At 56.8% G+C, this 19,684-nt stretch overlaps 2 protein-coding genes across 2 annotated transcripts in view; both read left to right on the top strand.

Moving 5' to 3' along the window:
- Nucleotides 1-3,306, top strand: part of TRAPPC10 (trafficking protein particle complex subunit 10) — a 76,813-nt gene extending 73,507 nt beyond the window's left edge. Inside the window, exon 23 of the mRNA XM_068970707.1 lies at nt 139-3,306. Coding sequence (XP_068826808.1) covers nt 139-377 — 239 coding nt within the window. The 3' untranslated portion in view covers nt 378-3,306. The remainder of the gene's footprint in view (nt 1-138) is intronic.
- A 1,366-nt stretch (nt 3,307-4,672) lies between these two features.
- Nucleotides 4,673-19,233, top strand: PWP2 (PWP2 small subunit processome component). Its single transcript, XM_068972898.1, has 21 exons — nt 4,673-4,714; nt 5,944-6,056; nt 7,040-7,134; nt 7,658-7,757; nt 8,355-8,498; nt 9,380-9,515; nt 9,672-9,901; nt 10,104-10,247; nt 12,285-12,355; nt 12,662-12,798; nt 13,111-13,259; nt 13,405-13,552; nt 13,829-13,979; nt 14,567-14,747; nt 15,668-15,815; nt 16,315-16,423; nt 16,895-16,960; nt 17,434-17,652; nt 17,801-17,951; nt 18,094-18,168; nt 18,316-19,233. Exons 1-21 carry the CDS (start codon nt 4,697-4,699, stop codon nt 18,491-18,493), a joined length of 2,763 nt encoding a protein of 920 aa, XP_068828999.1. The 5' UTR covers nt 4,673-4,696; the 3' UTR covers nt 18,494-19,233.
- Nucleotides 19,234-19,684: the final 451 nt, after the last annotated feature.

The following is a 19,684-nucleotide window of genomic DNA, read 5'->3' on the forward strand; positions in this document are numbered from 1 at the left end:
TACTGGGATCTCTCCAAAGGCGTGGTGGCTGTTGACATCCTTGTGCTTTGAAGGGCGGCTTGGGAAGCGGGCAGCTCCGCGGGGTGGGGAGAGGCCACCGCAGGGCAGCCTCTGTCTCACTTCCTGTTTGTTTTGCAGATAGCTGGATAGAAAATGACAGCCTGTCGGTGGACAAGCACGTGGATGACCAGCTGGATAGCGGCAGCGTCAAGAGCAGGGGCAGTGTGCACTCAGCTGCCAGCAGCGAGCACAAAGGCCTGCCGATGCCCCGGCTCCGAGCACTGCCCCCCGGCCAGGCCTTCAACTCGAGTGCGGGCACGCAGGTCCTGGTCATTCCCAGCAAAGACGACCACGTCCTCGAAGTCAGCGTCACATGACGCACAGGGCTCACACAGTCCCCGGGCCGGGCATGTGTGCGCCGGAAGGATCCTGACTCGATGGTAGCCTTCTCGCTCTAACCTGCCTTGTGTGGACTCTGCCTGGCCGTGGGAGCGTCAGAGAAGTCCCCGTGCTCAGCTGGTTGTTCATATCACCCGGGGTGTCAGAGGCTGTTAACTTCCTCCCCCTGCCCCGTGATGTCCTCCAGGTTTGCCCAGAGCCCCGCCACTTCCCTCCTCCTCCCTGCTCCCTGGAGAGCTTTCTGGAGCCCACTCGCCTGAGCAGCCTGTCATCTGCCAGTCTTCACCTGAAGTCCAAGTGTCTTTCAGGTGGACACACAGGCCCTGTGGGCTTGTTAGTGACATGTATGCCTTTCTGCCACATGGCTGGCCCAGTTTCTGGGCCAGGCGGGCTTGTGTGTCTCCTCAGGAGGAAAGCACAGCCCTTTACCCCAGGTCATCTAGTTGCGCTTTTCTAGAATAACTCCCTCTCTGGGCAGGGGGGTTGGGGGTGAGGAGGGAATAAAAACCCCTTCTGTGCCTTGGGACGTCAGACTGGGAGGGCCTGGAGCATCCGACAGCTGTAGCCGTGTTAAAGGTACTTAAAGACTAGGCCAGGGCATGAGAAACCACTCAGCACTGAGATGATTTAGGCATAAATGTTTCTGGAGCCCTTCCTCCCCTCTCCCCCCATGTGGATTAGGTATCATAGGCACTTGGAATTAAATATATATTTATTTTAATTATCATTTTATATGTGGGGTTAATATGTTGTGTTTTTCTCTCACCTTTCGAGTCTTTACATTTAATTGTTACTGTATAATCAGTATTTTTCTTTTGCACCTTAAGTCTCAGAAATTAAGAGGTTCCATTTAAATGACGATTAGAGGGGTCTTCTCAGCTTATTTCTGGTCTGGTTGTATGAGGGTGAGAGTCTTGGACTATTACTCTCCTCCCTACGACATGGCAGTCGTACCATACAAATGGGTTAATTTGCTTTAGGTTGTACATTTAATTGTACATATGGTTGATTTATTATTTTTAAAAGTACATACTAACTGATGTTTATGTATAAGTTGCACCAAAAATCAAGGACAAAATAAATGTGTGTTTGTTTTTATTGGTGTGAAAGTCACAGCTTGTAAATAAGTGTTGTATGTATTAAACCTTTTCCAGCTCTCCAAAGCGATGTATTTTTGTACATATGAAATAGAGAACTCTTAATTCATTGGGAAAGTGTGCTTGGAATTGAACCTGACCAGATTAATGCAAGTGAGTGTAGTTGGTCCAGCAGAGGGTGGGACCTCACGAATAACCTCAAATGTGTGAGCCTTAGAGAAAAAGGAGGCTTCTGCAGCCACCACTGTCCCTGGCTGTCACCTCCTGGTGGCCTGGGGGCAAGAAGGCACAGGGCAAAATGAACAGAAAGCAGAGCATCACAGTCTCTTCAGTATATGGTCTTCCAGCTTGTTTAACAAATAAAGGTGGTGATCCTTGCTCCCCTGGTTTTCATTTATAGAAACTAGAGAAATGTACAAAGAAGATAAATACCGGTACATTTAATTAAATTTTTTAGAAATTTACCTTCTTTATGTGCAGTTTAAAGCTAATAAACTAAGCAGATCAGAAGCTCAGAATCTAATGGTAGTTAACAGTTTCTAACATGAGTTTGCTTTATTGAAAAATTGGTGATTGCCCTACAGATCCGCCAAGCCCAGTGAATGAAGAGATCTTTGAGACTTGATTGTGTTGGAAAAGCCTCTCACCCATCTGCATGGTGAGCCTCAGGAGTCTAGGGCGGCACCCTCCATGTGTGACCTTCCGGAGGGGGATATGGGTCCGTGCTTCCCGATACCCAGTTGACTTTTGCACTGGGTTCTGATTCCACTATGAAATTCTCTAATTACATACATATTCAGAAGGGAAAAAATGAAGTGGAAGTACAAAGTGTCCATGGTGGTTTCTTATGTCTGAAAACTGACTGACATGAAATTTAATCACAGGTTTATTTTTTTCCTTGATTACCCAAGAAGATCTTTTCAATCTAAGTTACGTGGGTACCTCTGTTATTTTTTTTAACATAAATGAAGAGTGTCACCTCAAACTTTTTTTTTTTTTTAGTCTAAAAGGCTGTAACTGAATTTTTGTTGTGTTTAAAATAAGGCTTATGTGTTTGAGACAAGCTGATTTTGTAGGTAAAAATGTAGCAGCTGTTAAACAATTGTAAAGCCAGGTATCGAATGTGCATCCTGAGAAACAGTATGCAGCCATTTTACAGATATCTGTGGAAGATGTAAATACTAGCAAGTAGAAAAGGAAATAAGTTATAATTTTGGTGAATTTCATAGGGTCTCCTATGACTGGAAAAATTATAACTCTTCTTGTTTTAATGTGGAAATTCTTGTATTTAATCTGAAAATGACTTCTACCTGCAACTCCATCATCAGCTCAGCCTCTCGTGGGCCAGGTTCCCATACTGGTCTTAGGTGATGGGGTCTGGGTATCCCAGAGTTGGTGGAGAAAAGACACACAGGCTTCTAGTCAATTCCAGTAGTGTTTAAAATAAAACTGAGTTTCAAAATGAAGTTAAACACTCCAGGTGTGTGTATATGAAATGAAAACTTGTACTACTTTTTATAAAACAACAAACTTACCTGATCTAAATGTTTTATTGTCAACTGTAATCTTTAAAAGAAATCCTATGTGATTTTAAAATCTGACTTTTCATGAAAATGCCCCTTTCTCTAAATGTATTCACCCTGTGCACCAGGCTGTAAGACCTGAGAGTGTGGTCAAGATGGTTTGCTGGCGTTCTGCGGCTGGAAAAGGTGACAAGTTGGTGACTTTGATACTGCAGGTATTAACTCCATTTTCATAGTTTACTATGAAAGTCATTTTTCATATTATTCTGTAATATATTGTTAGACTAAAGCCATTGTATTAAGACTGTTTAAAATGTAAGCATTATAATTCTGAAAATACACATTTTAAGAAGAAAACTGCTGTCTTGGACTTCATTCTATCCTGTGGCGTGTGAAAATTGAGTGTGTAAAAAAAGAAATATTCTTGTTTTCTTTCCCTAATCCTTGTTCCTGACGACTAGACATTAATTCTTTTGGGGGTAGCATTAGGGATTGTTTTTCACAACTTACTGCCCATTTGTTGTTTAGCTGCTAGGTCGTTTCTGACCCTTGCGACCCTGTGGACTATATAACCTGTCAGGCCCCTCTGTCCCTGGGATTTTTTAGGGAGGAATACTAGAGTAGGTTGCCATTTCCTCCTCTAGGAGATCTTCCCGACTCAGGGATGGAGCCTCTCTCTCCTGCAGTGGCAGGTAGATTCTTGACTGCTGAGCCACCAGGGAAGCCCCTTGCTGCCCAATAGCACACTAGAAGTAAGACATCTGAGTCTAGAGAGTTTTTGAGGTTTTTTGTAGACATATTTGCCATCCTACAGTTTGACATCTTAGACTGCAAGATCGATGCAGTCGATCCTAAAGGGAATCAACCCTGAATATTCATTGTAAGGACTGATGCTGAAGCTGAAGCTCCAGTGTTTTGGCCTCCTTTTGTGAAGAGCTGACCCATGGAAAAGACCCTGATGCTGGGAAAGGTTGAGGGCAGGAGAAGGGGTGGCGGAGGAAGAGACGGTTAGATAGCATCACCGATTCAATGGACATGAATTTGAGCAATTTCTGGGAGGTAGTGGAGGACAGAGGAGCCTAGCAGGCTACAGTCCAGTGGGTTGCAGACAGTTGGACACCACTTAGCCCCTGAACAACAGTCTGACAAGGTAGCTGCCTCAGTCACATTTGGTATCTTCACAAATACAATTTCTTTTCTTCGGAAAAGGTTTTCCATTTACTTAGTCTTGGTGTTTTGCCCCCCCACTTAACCTAGAGCTTTTAAACAAATAAGCGACGGATCGGACGATCTGATCAGATCTCGCCCTCCATGGTGCTGGAATGGTTTGTCAAAGCAGCCGTGCAAGCCACCCCAAGCCCAAGAGGACCTGAGCCTGACCTGCGGGGTGCGGAGCAGGGGGCTGGGGCTGCGCCTTGGGACTGTACTGGCTGCAAAGAACCCGCGCTTTGGGGAGAGGCCGCTGGGTTGGGTTTCGCCTCCGGGGCTGGACCGGCAGCCGGGAAACCACCCTTGGGGGTGCGGTCGGCCGGCAGGGACCCCACCTCGGGCCGCGCCGCTCCTCCAGGCCTCCAGGGGGCGCTGTGGCGCGTGGCCGCGCTCCCATCCCGGAAGTACTTGCTGAGAGCCGAGGGGCGGGGCGCAGAGACTGCAAGCGACGCACGTGTGGCTGCCGGGATGAAGTTCGCTTACAGGGTGAGCGCGGGCCAGGGGTGGTGAGGGGTTCTTAACTCGGGGTCCGGATGGAGTCTTTCCTCTAGACTGCTCCCTCAGGGTCAGGGAGCCGAGCCTGGGTTGACTGGCTCCGGCACCACCGACCGGCTCCTCACCCGGCAGCCTGAGACAGGCCCGGCCCGGGGCCGCAGAGCCCCGGACTGGGACGGAGCGGCGCGCGCGGACGAAAAAAGAGCAGGAGCGCTAAGGGCGGGTCACGCCGAGATCCGAGCGGGGCAGCGGAGGCCAGCCCGGACGGAAGTCCTGGTTCCCAGGCTCCGCAGCTCGCGACGTGGGGAGGACGCGGGGGCAGCGGGCGGGAGCCGGGTGCCGAGCTCACTGGACGCGCTTCTGCATCGTCCCCGCGTCTCGATCCCCTTGGCACAGCGGGCCACCTGTGTGTCTGGAGCCGTGAGCGTTTGCGCGGCCCTGCCTGCTGCTGCCACTGCCCTGAAGGCTGTTCCTCCGCAGGTTCGTCGTTTCCAGCCTTTCTGTCTCTGTCAGGTCCCAGCTCCTCACGTCCTCAGCGGGAGCTTCCTCAGGTCCACCCCACACCCAGGCTGCCCCTACCCATTCTGGTCTTCCAGCTCAGAATGCTCCCCCACTGTGACCCCAACCTCCCCTATCCAGCTCCTTTCGGTGTGCCGTCCATCCCCGGCTCTCCAGTCTCCTGTAGCCTCTTGGGGTTCCCAGGGCCCTGCCGCCTGCAGCTCCAGATGCTCCTTGGCGATCCTTCCTGTCTCAGTGGCCCACACGCAGGTCGTGGGACCTGCAGGTGGTTGATGGTTGAATGAATGATTGAACGGATCGGCTGCTGGCAGATTACCCTGTTCAGGAAGCCTTGAACCCCACCTGCAGTCGGAAAGCTGTTCCATCAGCAGTTCTCTTCCTGCAGCACGGGTCCTGTCCCCCCCTCCCTCCAGCAGACGCCTCTTGTCTGGAGGCTTCCCTGCGCTGACCCTGCCCTTTGTCTACCCCAGCGGAAGCTCACAACCCCTGGGAACTGGGCTTATGTATTCTGTCTTGTTCAGGGCTGGACTGAGAGGTGCCCAGAAACTGTCCTGGGAGGAGGAGGGTGGCTCGAGGGACCCTGGGAATAATCAGGGAGCCTGCGAGAGTCTGCACCATCTCCTTGACCAGAAGCCTCGCTTCGTCGTTTTCAAGAGTTGTATTTTCTTTATATTATAGAGACAGTTTTGTTTTCTTTTCAGTTTTCAAATTTGCTGGGGACAGTCTATCAGTGTGGAAACTTAAATTTTACCTGTGATGGGAATTCAGTTATCAGCCCTGTGGGAAACAGAGTTACTGTGTTCGACTTGAAAAAGTAAGTATGCTAACAATTAAAGATTTTAAAATTAAAAAAATAAAAAACTAAAAAAAAAAAAAGGAAAAGTAAGTATGCTAAAATGATCTTAGCAATAGTCATCCTTGTAAAAACAGCTTTTTCCTCACCTGTCTAAAGCACAGCTTTTACTTAAGACAGCCCAAGAGGGGCCTGCAGATTCACACAGTGCCAATGGATCAGCAGCGGGACTGGCTGTAGGGGTCCTGGTTTCTCCCTTCTAACCTCTCCACTGGACCCTGTGTCTTGAGGTTGTATCACTTGGCTGAAATATCTGGTAGAGGATGCCTGGGTATGAGACCAGCCCTAGACTGCTGCCTGGCCAGCATGCTCAGGTTCACTGTCTCCACTGAGCACTCACTTGGCTCAGACGTGTGACCTGGGTGAGACCCTCCTGTTGCAGAGGCTGCTTGGATCTCTGCAGGCCTCAGTTTTTTCATCAATAAGATGGGGCCACAGTACCTGCTGTGCTTGTGAGTTGTTTCCTGAAGTGCAGGGTGCACCCAGGGCCAGTTCCTGGCAGGTCATTGCTGGTGTCAACTGTTTAAGTGATGTGTGGCAGGGGCACTCCAAGGTCGAGGCCCCATGGCTGCTGAAGAAGCAATGGAAAGTGATACGATAAAGGGCAGAATTAGAGTGTGGCCCAGTGGCTACTTATCTTTACTTAGTTTTCCACGGCTCCACATTTTTCTCACTCCTGCAGAAGGCCTTACTGGGCGTGCTGTCCCTGGGCTTACCCTCTTACTGGGCAGCTTGGTCATTTCTGGTTTCCTGACTGTATATTTGCAGGTCCTCTTGGTATGAGGCCCTAGAAGCAGAACTGACATGTTCAAAACGCATTTGTAAGGTTTTTATGTGTTTTGTGCAGGGGTGAGGGTTGCTGGTGCAGGCTGGCCTGCCCCCGCCCGCCCCCCCACCCCCGATGACGTGAGTGTAGTGGCTCAGTTTTGGTTTTTGTCTCCCAGCAACAAGTCCAACACCCTGCCCCTGGCCACTCGCTACAACATCAAGTGTGTGGGGCTGTCCCCGGACGGCCGCCTGGCCATCATTGTTGACGAAGGTAACCACCTCGACAGGGGGCCAGGTGTGGTGGTGTCCAGATGACTAGAGGCCAACACTGAGACCCTTGGGGGTCGAGGCCCACACAGTCCCTCCACTGCCCCGGCTGCTTCTGTATCTGGGCCTGGGTGGGCCTCGGGTGGGCATGTGAGGCATCCTTCCTGGCAGTGTGCTGCCCACAGTGCAGGGCCCAGGGCCCGCCTTCAAGGCCTAGTGTGTGCACGCCGTGTGCAGGGCCTCAGTCTGCTCTCCCTTTCCACAGAGGGCGGTGCGCTGCTGGCAGCCTGGCCCTCAGTCTGCTCCCCCTTCCCACAGGGGGCAATGCGCTGCTGGTCAGCCTGGCCCTCAGTCTGCTCCCTCCCCACAGGGGGCGGTGCACTGCTGGCAGCCTGGCCCTCAGTCTGCTCCCTCCCCACAGGGGGCGGTGCGCTGCTGGCAGCCTGGCCCTCAGTCTGCTCCCCCTTCCCACAGGGGGCAATGCGCTGCTGGCAGCCTGGCCCTCAGTCTGCTCCCCTTTCCCACAGGGGGCGATGCGCTGCTGGTCAGCCTGGTCTGCAGGTCTGTGCTGCACCGCTTCCACTTCAAGGGTGCTGTGCACAGCGTCTCCTTCTCCCCCGATGGCAGGTACGCGTCTGTGGACGGGGTGGGAGCCGTGGAGCTGCATTACTCATGTGCTGGGCTCAGATGGCCCATGATCCGAGCCACAGACAGCCCCTGAGCCATGAGGGAGCCTTGGTGTTGGGTGGCACAGGCCCCTGGCCCCGATATCCACCATGAGGACAACGGGGCCAGACCTGGCCTGTTCTTGGACTGCAGGAAAGGGGGCTCGATCTCAGGTTGCTCACACCTGGGCCAGCCTGGCCGTGTCGGGGAGGAGGCGCTCCAGTGGTCAGCTGTGAGCCCCAGCTCCGTGTCCACACTCTGAAACACAGTAGAGGGCGTTCTGGACCGGGGCTGTCCGAGTTTGCCCTACCCTTGGCGACCATCTCCCAGACTGGTGGGAGGGCCTGAAGGGGTGTCTGCTCCAGGGCAAAAGTGTGGCGTGACCTAGAGTCCGTCCACTTCTTCCCCAACTGGCCACCCAGCGGAGAGGGAACTTGGGGCCCGTGAGAGGCAGGGTGAGGCTTAGGGCCCCACCCAGGTTTGCCTCCTGTGGGAAGCTGGCCTCGGGCTCAGGACCTGCCCTGGTGTCCGATGTTGACGACACCGTTTCTACGGCAGGAAATTCGTCGTCACCAAAGGCAACATTGCTCAGATGTACCATGCCCCTGGGAGGAAGCGGGAATTCAACGCATTCGTCCTGGACAAAACCTATTTTGGGCCATATGATGAGACCACATGCATTGACTGGACAGACGACTCCCGGTGAGGCAGGGGTGCTGGACATAGGAGGGGCCTGAAGGGGCACCTGTGAAGTGTCTGATCACGTGGGGTGACTTGTCACGTCCCCAGCTCTTTTTCAAATGGCCTGTCACAAGCCTCTCGTGTGGGTTGGACGCAGGCCTGGCTCTTGAGTCTGAGTCAGGTCTGCTGACCCTGGTCACTGGAGAGTAGAGCGAAGCATGGCCCAGGGCGAGGACGGCCCGAGCCAGCGCGCTGCGGCCCAGCCTCCATGGCAGCCGTGGGCGGCAGGAGCGCTGGCAGCGTCTCCCAGTCTGGCTGCCCAGGCAGTGCTCTGGGCAACTGTCCCAAAGGCGTCCTGGGGCTGTGTCTGCTGTCCTGCGTTCAGGGGGCAAGGGGAGGGAACTGGGGGGCGCGGCTGGAGGTGGCTGCCACTTTCTAGGCCAGGCCAACTCTTCCCACGTTCTCTGGGCCGCAGTGCAGGAATAGCCCCAGGCTCACACTGTGTCTGTGGGAGATGCTGGTGGTCTGTGGGCTGCCACAGCCAAGAAGTCGTGCCCTTCTGCATGGCCTGGGCCCACATCTGGCTTTCCTCCTGCCAAGCGCACAGTTGGCTCCAACTGGGGTCAGGGAGATGGGAGGCACAGGGTCCCCCAGGCGGCCCTCCGTTGGGCTCAGGGGTCGGTCCTGGGCCCCCGTGGGCCAAGGGGAGAGACTGTTTTGCAACGAGGGGCAGCGACACACGTGCAGTGAGACTCCTGGCCCTGGGAGAACCGCAGGTGGACCCAGCCCCCACCCAGGGCGGACGCAGACCCGAGCCGACCTCGGGCGTCACCCCCGTGCCCCGGGACGCTGGAAGGTGGACGCCCGCGAACCCAGGCCGAGCTGTGGCCCCCTGTCCCCAGGTGCTTTGCAGTCGGGAGCAGAGACATGTCCACGTGGGTGTTTGGGGCCGAGCGCTGGGACAACCTCATCTACTACGCGCTGGGGGGACACAAGGATGCCATCGTGGCCTGCTTCTTCGAGGCCAGCAGCCTGGACGTACGTCCCCATCGCAGCCCCTCCCCTGGGGACGCGGGGGCCGTGAGGGCCAGGCAGGCTTCAGCTGCACCAGCCCATGTTCTAGTCCCCACAGCCTGGGTGGGTGTGGGCTGGGGGTTGGGGAACCCACCCGGGCTCACACGTCTTCCTCTGTAGCTGTACACGCTCAGCCAGGACGGCGCCCTGTGCGTGTGGCAGTGTGACACCCTTCCTGAGGGCCTGAGGCTGAAGGCCCCCGCAGGCTGGAAGGCAGACCTGCTGCGGAGGGAGGAGGAGGAGGAGGAGGAGGAGGAGGAAGGGGCAGAGAGGGAGACCACCATCCGCGGGAAGGCCACGCCGGCCGCCGAGGAGCAGCAAGGGAAAGTGAAGTACTCGCGGCTGGCCAAGTAGGTGCCCATCCTGCACCGGGGCGGGGGATGAGGACCGGGGGCACTGCAGGGCAGCACCAACCTGCTGTCCCCCGCCTGCCCTTGGGGGCCGGGGTCACCACCTGCCCCGGGGGGCCAGGGCGGAGGCTGGGGTGAGGGTGTGGGACCAGCCAGGCTCTCTGGTCCCTCTCCCACAGTTCTTGTGTCCCTGTCTGTTTAGGTACTTTTTCAACAAAGAAGGAGATTTTAACAATCTGACGGCTGCTGCATATCACAAGAAGGTCCACCTCTTGGTCACTGGTTTTGCTTCTGGAATCTTCCACCTTCACGAGCTCCCAGAGTTCAACCTTATCCACTCACTGAGGTCAGCACCTCTGCTGTGTGTGGGCAGTTGTGTACACCTGTGTGTGTGGTCATGTACCTGTGTGTGGTGTCAGGTACCTGTGTGTGCTGTCGTGTACCTGTGTGTGTTGTTGTGTACATGCGTATGTGTACAGCCATGTACCTGTGTGTACAGCCATGTACCTGTGTGTGCCGTAATGTACCTGTGTGTGCCGTTGTGTACCTGTGTGTGTGCGGTCATGTACCTGTGTGTGTTGTTGTGTACATGCATGTGTGTACAGCCATGTACCTGTGTGTACGGTCATGTACCTGTGTGTGCCGTCATGTACCTGTGTGTGTGGTCATGTACCTGTGTGTGTGTGGTCATGTACCTGTGTGTGTTGTTGTGTACATGCATGTGTGTACAGCCATGTACCTGTGTGTACGGTCATGTACCTGTGTGTGCCGTCATGTACCTGTGTGTGTGGTCATGTACCTGTGTGTGTGTGGTCATGTACCTGTGTGTGCCGTTGTGTACCTGTGTGTGTGCGGTCATGTACCTGTGTGTGTTGTTGTGTACATGCATGTGTGTACAGCCATGTACCTGTGTGTACGGTCATGTACCTGTGTGTGCCGTCATGTACCTGTGTGTGTGCGGTCGTGTACCTGTGTGTGTTGTTGTGTACATGCATGTGTGTACAGCCATGTACCTGTGTGTACAGTCATGTACCTGTGTGTGCCGTCATGTACCTGTGTGTGTGCAGTCGTGTACCTGTGTGTGTTGTTGTGTACATGCATGTGTGTACAGCCATGTACCTGTGTGTGCTGTTGTGTACACATGTGTGTGTACAGCCATGTACCTGTGTGTACAGTCATGTACCTGTGTGTGTGGTCATGTACCTATGTGTGCTGTCGTGTACCTGTGTGTGCTGTCGTGTACCTGTGTGTGTGGTCATGTACCTGTGTGTGTGTGGTCATGTACCTGTGTGTGCTGTCGTGTACCTGTATGTGCTGTCGTGTACCTGCGTGTGTGGTCATGTACCTGTGTGTGCCGCCGTGTACCTGTGTGTGTGCAGTCGTGTACCTGTGTGTGTTGTTGTGTACATGCATGTGTGTACAGCCATGTACCTGTGTGTACAGCCATGTACCTGTGTGTACAGCCATGTACCTGTGTGTGTACAGTCATGTACCTGTGTGTGCGGTCATGTACCTGTGTGTGTGGTCATGTACCTGTGTGTGTGTGGTCATGTACCTGTGTGTGTGCGGTCGTGTACCTGTGTGTGTTGTTGTGTACATGCATGTGTGTACAGCCATGTACCTGTGTGTACAGTCATGTACCTGTGTGTGTGGTCATGTACCTGTGTGTGCTGTCGTGTACCTTTGTGTGTGTGGTCGTGTACCTGTGTGTGTGTGGTCATGTACCTGTGTGTGCCGTCGTGTACCTGTGTGTGTGCAGTCGTGTACCTGTGTGTGTTGTTGTGTACATGCGTGTGTGTGCAGTCATGTACCTGTGTGTGCTGTTGTGTACACATGTGTGTGTACAGTCATGTACCTGTGTGGGTGGTCGTGTGTACATGTGAGCTCTCCGTCCACCAGCCAGGCAGGGTGGGTGGAAGCCACACCATGGCTGCCAGGACTGAGGGCCATGGAGGGATCAGGAGGCCCGACCGGCTGCATGGTTGGCTTCCCAAACACCCATCTTCACCTCTGTCCTGGGTTGAGGGGCTTAGGGTGCTGTGCCACCCTCCATCTCAGACGTGCCACTCCCACCCCTAGTCACGGGGAGGTGTGTGCGGGTCTTGTCGTTCTTATCTTCCGTTTTCATTTTCCCTCCTGTATCTTCGGAGTATAGAGGAAACCGAAGTGTTGGTTTCATGAAGCCACAAGCTCTGAGTTTTTGAACATGGGGTGCAGAAGCTCTGGGTTTTCTGTTGTTCTGAGTGAAGTAAACACAGTAACTGGGTGGGGAGGAGGTGGGTGCCGCCAGCCAGCAGACCTGGCCCCGTCCTGGCTTGTGCAGCCACCCTGGGGTGGGGATGGAGGCCTTGCTGTGCTGACCGGGTCCCGTGTGTCTCCCCAGCATCTCGGATCAGAGGGTTGCATCCGTCGCCATCAACAGCTCTGGGGACTGGATCGCCTTTGGGTGCTCAGGTTGGTGCCTGGGTTTGTGAGGTGACCCGAGTGGAGCTCCTCCTCCCTGGGAAGCCTGCCCTGCCCCACCTCGCTCCCAAGGCTCCGGGGCCAGGCTGGCAGGCCGCTGGCTCACTGTGAAGACGCAGCTGATGAAACCTTGAGAACAAAGGCTCCTCCGAGTCTGAGTCCCGTTGCCACCTGAAATGCTTAGCCTGTGGCCCCGGCCTCTGGGGGCGATGTGGGAGGCAGCATCTCCGCTCTGGGCCCCCGTGTTCAGGCCCGGGAAGGACGCGGGGGTCACGCGCAGTCCTGTGCGCCCCGCAGGCCTGGGCCAGCTGCTGGTGTGGGAGTGGCAGAGCGAGTCCTACGTGCTGAAGCAGCAGGGCCACTTCAACAGCATGGTGTCCCTGGCCTACTCCCCCGACGGGCAGCACATCGTGACCGGCGGGGACGACGGCAAGGTGGGCTGGCTGTGTCGCGTCCGGGGGGCCCCCCTCCTGTCTCTGTTCTGCTGACCGGCTGGGGGGTGCCACACTGGTGGTCTGCCCTGATAGCAAGGAACCCCCCGGGCTCCTAAGAAGCCGTTCACAGGCTCGCCGGTGTCGGAACGAAGAGCCTTGTACCGTGTTTCCCTTCCTGACTTGATTTTCCGTACGTGGCTCGGGTCCGTGCTGCCGGCAGCTGCTCTGACACGGGAGGCCCCCCGCAGCCCCTAGTCCTCACTCACCAGGGCACCCACGTGGGCTGTCCTGAGCCGTGGCCTCCCTGCTCAGGTCAAGGTGTGGAACACCCTCAGCGGCTTCTGCTTTGTCACTTTCACGGAGCACTCAAGTGGGGTCACCGGCGTGACCTTCACCACCACTGGCTACGTCATCGTGACCTCCTCCATGGACGGGACTGTGCGCGCCTTTGATCTTCACAGGTGACTTCCTGCGGGGACCTTGGCTCTTCAGGGTCCCCCTGAGCTCTGGGCTGTGAGAGCAAGGTCAAGGGGTCGGGCTTGTCAGGAAGACACGACTGAGGGCATGTGGCCCCAGAACTGTCCCAACTGGGCTGTCCGCCCACAGGTACCGGAACTTCCGCACCTTCACATCCCCACGCCCCACCCAGTTCTCCTGCGTGGCTGTGGACTCGAGCGGGGAGATCGTCTCTGCTGGAGCACAGGACTCTTTCGAGGTCTTCATCTGGTCCATGCAGACGGGCCGGCTGCTTGATGTAAGGGCCACAAGTCTGGGAGGAGCCAGGGTGTGGGGAGGGGGCCTAGCTGACGCGAGAAGAGTGGGGATAGGGGTCACGTCCAGCAGAGGTGGCACCGTTTACATACATTTCCTGGCAGGCTCCACTCCCTGGCCCAACCAAGGTGGGGTTCCTTCACCCCCAGCCCAGGGCCTGTGGCCTCTACACACCAGCATCCAGCAGGCAAGCTCAGCCCCGGGGTGGAGGGCCCCTGAGGGTCTCAGGTCCTCAGAGCTCTCTTCTGAATGGCCACAGGTTTTGTCTGGCCACGAGGGGCCCATCAGCGGACTGTGTTTCAACCCCATGAAGTCGGTCCTGGCCAGCGCCTCCTGGGACAGGACGGTGCGTCTGTGGGACATGGCGGACAGCTGGAGGACCACAGAGACGCTGGCCCTCACTTCTGACGGTGAGTGGCACCCAGGGGAAAGGCCCTGTCTTAGTCACATGCTTGGGTAAACCCAGGGTCCTGAGCGCATGGGCTGTCAGGACTGGTGGCCCCAGAGTTTCGTGGGCTGTGGGGGTTGGCAGCACAGCCGTGTGGCTTGGCATCGGGCTCCCCAGCAGAGCGAGCGAGTGAGGGCCCTGCTGCAGCTGACTTCCCTCCTGTTCCTGGGAGCGAGGCCCTACCCTGCCGCCTGCCCATGCCCAGCCTTCACAGAACCCAGTCGTCGGCCTGGGGCTCTCAGTCTCTGTGGTGGTCTAGGCTATCTGCTACCCAACACGGGTCTGATTCAGGCTTTTAGCTGTTGGGCCCTGCATCTTCTCGGGGCCTCTGTACTGACCCTGCCTCCAGCTAGTCTGTTTCTAGCCTGCTCACGGCCTCCGCGTGGCACCTCCTGCCCAGACTCTGTCACCAGGCTGCCCAGCTTGGTCATGCTTGTGTGGGTCCTGCAGCCCCCAGACCCTCAGGGTGCCAGGATGAGGGCAGGGCAGAGTTGCCCAATGGCTGGAGCCCAGGGTTTTCCCCGGCCCTGATTACACATCTCTTCTTAGCTCTGGCCGTGACCTTTCGCCCTGATGGTGCTGAACTGGCCGTGGCCACACTGAACGCACAGATCACCTTCTGGGACCCCGAGAATGCAGTACAGACGGGCTCCATCGAGGGCAGGCATGACCTCAAGACGGGCCGGAAAGAGCTGGACAAGATCACCGCCAAGCACTCAGCCAAGGGGAAGTGAGTGCCCAGTGGGGTGTGTCCTGAAGCCTGGGGGCTCCGTGGCTGGGACCTCAGAGGGAGCAGGTTGTCCTGGGGTCCATGTGGGTTAACAGGTGTCCATGTTCTCACACCCTGAGGATAAGTGTTTTTGGGTCCTGTTATCAGGTCCAGGGTGCATCCCTGGCAGTCTGCTGCCCTGCAGGCCATCTTTCAGAGCCTGCACCATTTACGCCCGTCCAGGGCAGCGGCTTCTAGTCTCCCCACGTCATGAGCAGTGCTCTTTACTCTGGTTTACAGTCACAGCTGCGCTGTGGGGGGCGGGGCGGTGTAGCCATGCCTGGGGCTTGGCGTCCCCCGTGCGCTGGTGTTCCTGGGCATCTGATCATCAGCTGACAGGCCATCATGTGTGGGCTGTCTTAATGGGTGTGTGTCTGTGGTGCCGAGTTGCAAGGGCTCTCTGCAGACTCGAGATACGAGGCCTCATCAAATACACAATCTGCAGATACCTCCTCCCCCAGTCGCTCGTCTCCACTTTCTCTCAAGGATTTTAATGTGAAGCACAAACGATTTTAACTGTGACAAAGCCCCACTTGTTTTTTTTGGTCACTGGAGCTCTTTGTGTCATATCTAAGAATCCTTTGCCAAACCCCAGGTTGTAGTCTCAAGTCCTGGGAGCCAGCCAGGGCAGCGCAGGCCTGAGCTCTGGTCCTGTCTGCGGCTGCTGTGGGGGTGGTGGGCGGGCTGACCCGTCTCCGTGCTGACTTCAGTTGGAAGCGCCCTGACGCAGCGCTGCGGTCCTTGACCTCCTCCAGGGGTCGTGCTGCCCGCGGGGAGCCGGGTGACGGGGCTGCAGGGTTTGGGCTGGAGCCCTGGAGGGGGCAGGGGCGCATGCCATTTGCCCTCTGGATGGTGACTAAGCCCGCATGCCCTCTGCCCAGGGCCTTCACCACTCTGTGCTACTCCGCGGATGGCCAGAGCATCCTGGCGGGAGGGATGTCCAAGTTCGTGTGCATCTATCACGTCAGGGAGCAGATTCTCAGGAAGAAGTTCGAGATCTCCTGCAACCTGTCATTGGACGCCATGGAGGTGTGTGAGTTTTGGGGGCGCTGCAGGGCTCCGTGGTCCCCAGAGCTGTCCGGCCTCACCTGGAGGCCTCCTCACACCCTAGCCCTACAGGCAACCTGGGGGACCCTCCAGACAGGTGTGCTCGCCTGGGTTCACCTGTCCTGGCCCTCGTGCCAGGGTGAGGGGCTTCTCTGTGTGGCCGCAGCCCACCCCTCCGAGGTGTTGGGGCTGGGATATTCTCATCATGTCCATAGGACAGGCTGAGGCAAGTGGCAGCAGAGGCTCCCCACGTGCGTCTCCCTTGCAGGCTCTCGCGCACCCTCTGTTCAGACGTTGAGTTACGAGAACCCGCCCTCTTCAGGCCTGACTGTGGGCCCCGGGCTGTCTTGTCTCGGGCTCGCTGTGTCCCGTGTGGGTTCCGGGCAGAACTGGGCCCCGTGTTGGTGATGCAGGGGGAGGTGGGGCAGATGAGTGCACCTTCCCACCTCCCACAGTGAGATGTCTGGGTTTCGCCCTTCAGGAATTTTTGAACCGAAGGAAAATGACGGAGTTTGGCAACCTGGCACTCATTGACCAAGATGCTGCGGAGGAGGGCGGGGTTGTCATACCATTGCCGGGTGTGAAGAAAGGTGAGCAGGGGGTTCTCTCGTGTCCCGCAGCCAGGCCATGGCGGGCTGTCCTGCTCCCTGGCCACTTTCCTGGGTAATAGCAGCTTTGCTCCCTTGTTGAGGCTATAGCGATTGATGTCCAGGAACCTGGCCTGGGTGGGCCCCCCTGTGAGCAGCTGGATGTCTGGCTGGCGCCCAGCCCTGTGCCTTGCTCCTAGTACCTGCCCCCATGTGGCCAGAGAAAAAGCCTTGTGTCAGGAGTGCAGGGCCTCCCCTGCCTGGCAGCCCTGGGCTGGGCGGGGCTTTCCCTAGGCGCAGGGGGGCTGCTCTAGGCTGGGCCCTAGCCCACGGGAGTGTCTACACTGAGGGCTTGCCTGTGGAGGCCGCCAGCACCCGCGAAGTAGCACCTGAGGCCCTGCACCGTGGACCTCCCTCTGTGGGGGGGTGCTGAGGTGTGTGCAGCCCTCTGAGTAGGGGGATCTCTATTCCCAGGTGACATGAGCTCCCGGCACTTCAAACCTGAGATCAGGGTGACTTCGCTCCGCTTCTCCCCCACCGGTGAGCCCTGGGCTTCGGGTCATCAGGGTGGGAGAGGTGGGCTTGGTCCCGATGGGCTTCTGGGCCTGTCACCCTGCTCCCGGGGCCAGCTCTGGGCACCACAGTCCCCCTGGGGTCAGATGTCATCTGTGTCCTTGCTGGAGGGCAGATGTGGCTGTAGACATGCCTGGCGTGGGGGCATGGAGGCAGGCGGCTCCCCCACCCCCCCACAGTGGTGTCGTCCTTGGGCCTCATCCCCCGGCCGCCCCAACCCCTGGAGTGTCTGGCGGGGACAGGACAGGGTCTTAGTGGCTGGGGTTCACAGGGGCCATAACAGAGGCCCAGGCACCCCTTCCTGAGGGGCCAGCATCCCCAGGCTCCCTCCACACTTTCACTTGGGGTCCCAGATGTGTTCAGGACCTGTGCTTCAAAAAAAGGGGAAAAGTGGAAATAAATGTTCAGGAAGCTTTTCTCAAGTCTGCTTTTTGTTGCAGGGCGCTGCTGGGCGGCCACCACCACCGAGGGGCTCCTGATTTACTCCTTGGATGCCCAGATGCTCTTTGACCCGTTCGAGCTGGACACCAGCGTCACCCCTGTGCGGATCCGGGCAGCGCTGCGCCAGCGGGACTTCACCAGGGCCATCCTCCTAGCCTTCCGGCTCAACGAGAAGAAGCTGCTGCAGGAGACCCTGGAGGCGGTGCCCTGGGATGAGAGTGAGCCTGGGCCAGAGGAGCGGGGGGCCCCCAGGGGCCTGCGTTCACACATGCTGGCCGGTTCTGCATGTGCAGAGGCCACAAGCTGTGAGCACATCTCTCCTGACGGGGTCTTTGTGGGCTGAGTGTGGCTGTCCTTCCCTCACAGTCGAGGTCATAAGCTCCTCCCTGCCTGACTTGTACGTTGAGAAGGTGCTGGAGTTTTTAGCTTCATCCTTTGAAGTATCTCGCCATTTAGAATTCTACCTCATATGGACTCAGAAACTGCTCATGGTGCACGGACAGAAGCTGAAATCCAGGTACACCCTGCCCACTCACCGTGGACTCCCATCACTGGGGCCGCTGGCTGGGATGGGGGCGGCAGCCTTTACCCGGGGACGGCGTGGAGTGGGTCCCGGGGGCCTCGGGTGGCAGCCCACGCTGAGGAACGTCTTTTTCCAGAGTGGGGACGCTGCTGCCAGTGGTTCAGTTCCTTCAGAAGAACATCCAGCGCCACTTGGATGATGTCTCCAAACTGTATGTGATGTCTCCCGGTGGGAGGGAGCAAGGGGGCTTTCACTGTCGCCAGCTGGTCCAGCCAGGGTCACTCCCCGTGTTGTCAGACCTGGGCTCAAAGGGCCCCCGTGTCGGTCTCACTGACACGAGTCCCATGTGTCCTCACAGCTGTGACTGGAACCGCTACAACCTGCAGTACGCGCTGGCCATCTCAAAGCAGCGGGGCCTGAAGCGGCCCTCAGAGCCACCGGGCAGTGAGGAGGAGGCAGACGCGTCCGAGGACGACGACGACAGTCTGCACCTGCTCGGGGGAGGGCCTGGGCACGCGGACGGGCCACTGGCCTAGGGCCGCACCCCACAGCTCTGGTTGGGACACTGGGCGAGGAGGGGCCGCCACCGCGGGGGGCAGCCGTCCCGAGAGCCAGAGCCCCAGGCCTGGGACTCGCTCCGCGGCAGGCACCAAACACCGCCGCGGGGTTGGGTTCCCGGCAGGCATGGCTGAGCACTCAGGGCCCGGGAGCGGCTGCCGTTGAAAACACCTTGCAGAGAGGCTAGTGTGCCAACGTGTGTAGATGCAAACTTTGTATGAGGATTTTTATATTTTTTATATAAAGTTTTGATAATTTTAGGGATGAAAAAGACATGTATTTCTAAAACATATGTATTAAGCCTGATCTCTGAATTTAAAGTGCTTGTAACGCATCCTGGGTGTGACTGTCGTGCTGGCACCTCCATGCCAGCGAACAGGTGAGCTGGCCAGGTAGCCTGGCCACCAGCCCCATCTCCCTGCCCAGGGTTGGAGCAAGGAGCATCGCTGGACTCTGAGTTTGGAGATGGCCTGGGAGCCCCAAGGCTGGGCCTGGATGGGCTTCCCAGGGAGACTTGTCGGACCTGCTTGCCAGCTCCAAGGAGGACTCCATCCCGCGAGGCCCGTTAGGAAGGGTCACCACGAGGGTGGTCCAGACCACAGCCAGGCGCCTGGTCTCTCAGCAGTGACAGCCTCCAGGGTCGGGACACAGGCCCCAGCCTGCAGGTCTCCAGAGGTATGGCCAGGAGTCACTGGACGTTACTGGGAAGAGCAGCAGGCAGGCTCCTGCTTGTCGGGTGTGTCACCTTGCGGGGCTCTCCTATCTGCTTGTGAAACGTGTGTGTTCTGTAAATATAATATCTATCAGATCCTCTTCCATCACTGGGTCTTAAGCTATAAAATAAACACATGGATGGTTGTGTATGTTCAGACACAGATAACTCATCTGTAAGCTATCCCCATGGTCCTAAAAAGAATTCGGACAGACCTTTTTCTCCCCTCTCCCTGCTGCTGGTTGTCACCCACCAAGATTGGGACACAAATACTCTGAATCTACTGTCAAAAGCCACTACGGCAGCAGGCGGTGAAGAGCGGTTGTAGGGTCTGTCTTCCCACGCCCATCTTGGGGTCAGGCTCCCCCACTAATAATCAGAAGAGGACTGAGTAATGTAACCTTGACTTTCCTCTAGAGGCTGCCCCAACATCACTCCTGAAACAAAATTCCTGTGT

This window comes from Capricornis sumatraensis, chromosome 1, assembly GCF_032405125.1.
Source record: "Capricornis sumatraensis isolate serow.1 chromosome 1, serow.2, whole genome shotgun sequence".
Taxonomy (NCBI): Eukaryota; Metazoa; Chordata; class Mammalia; order Artiodactyla; family Bovidae; genus Capricornis; species Capricornis sumatraensis.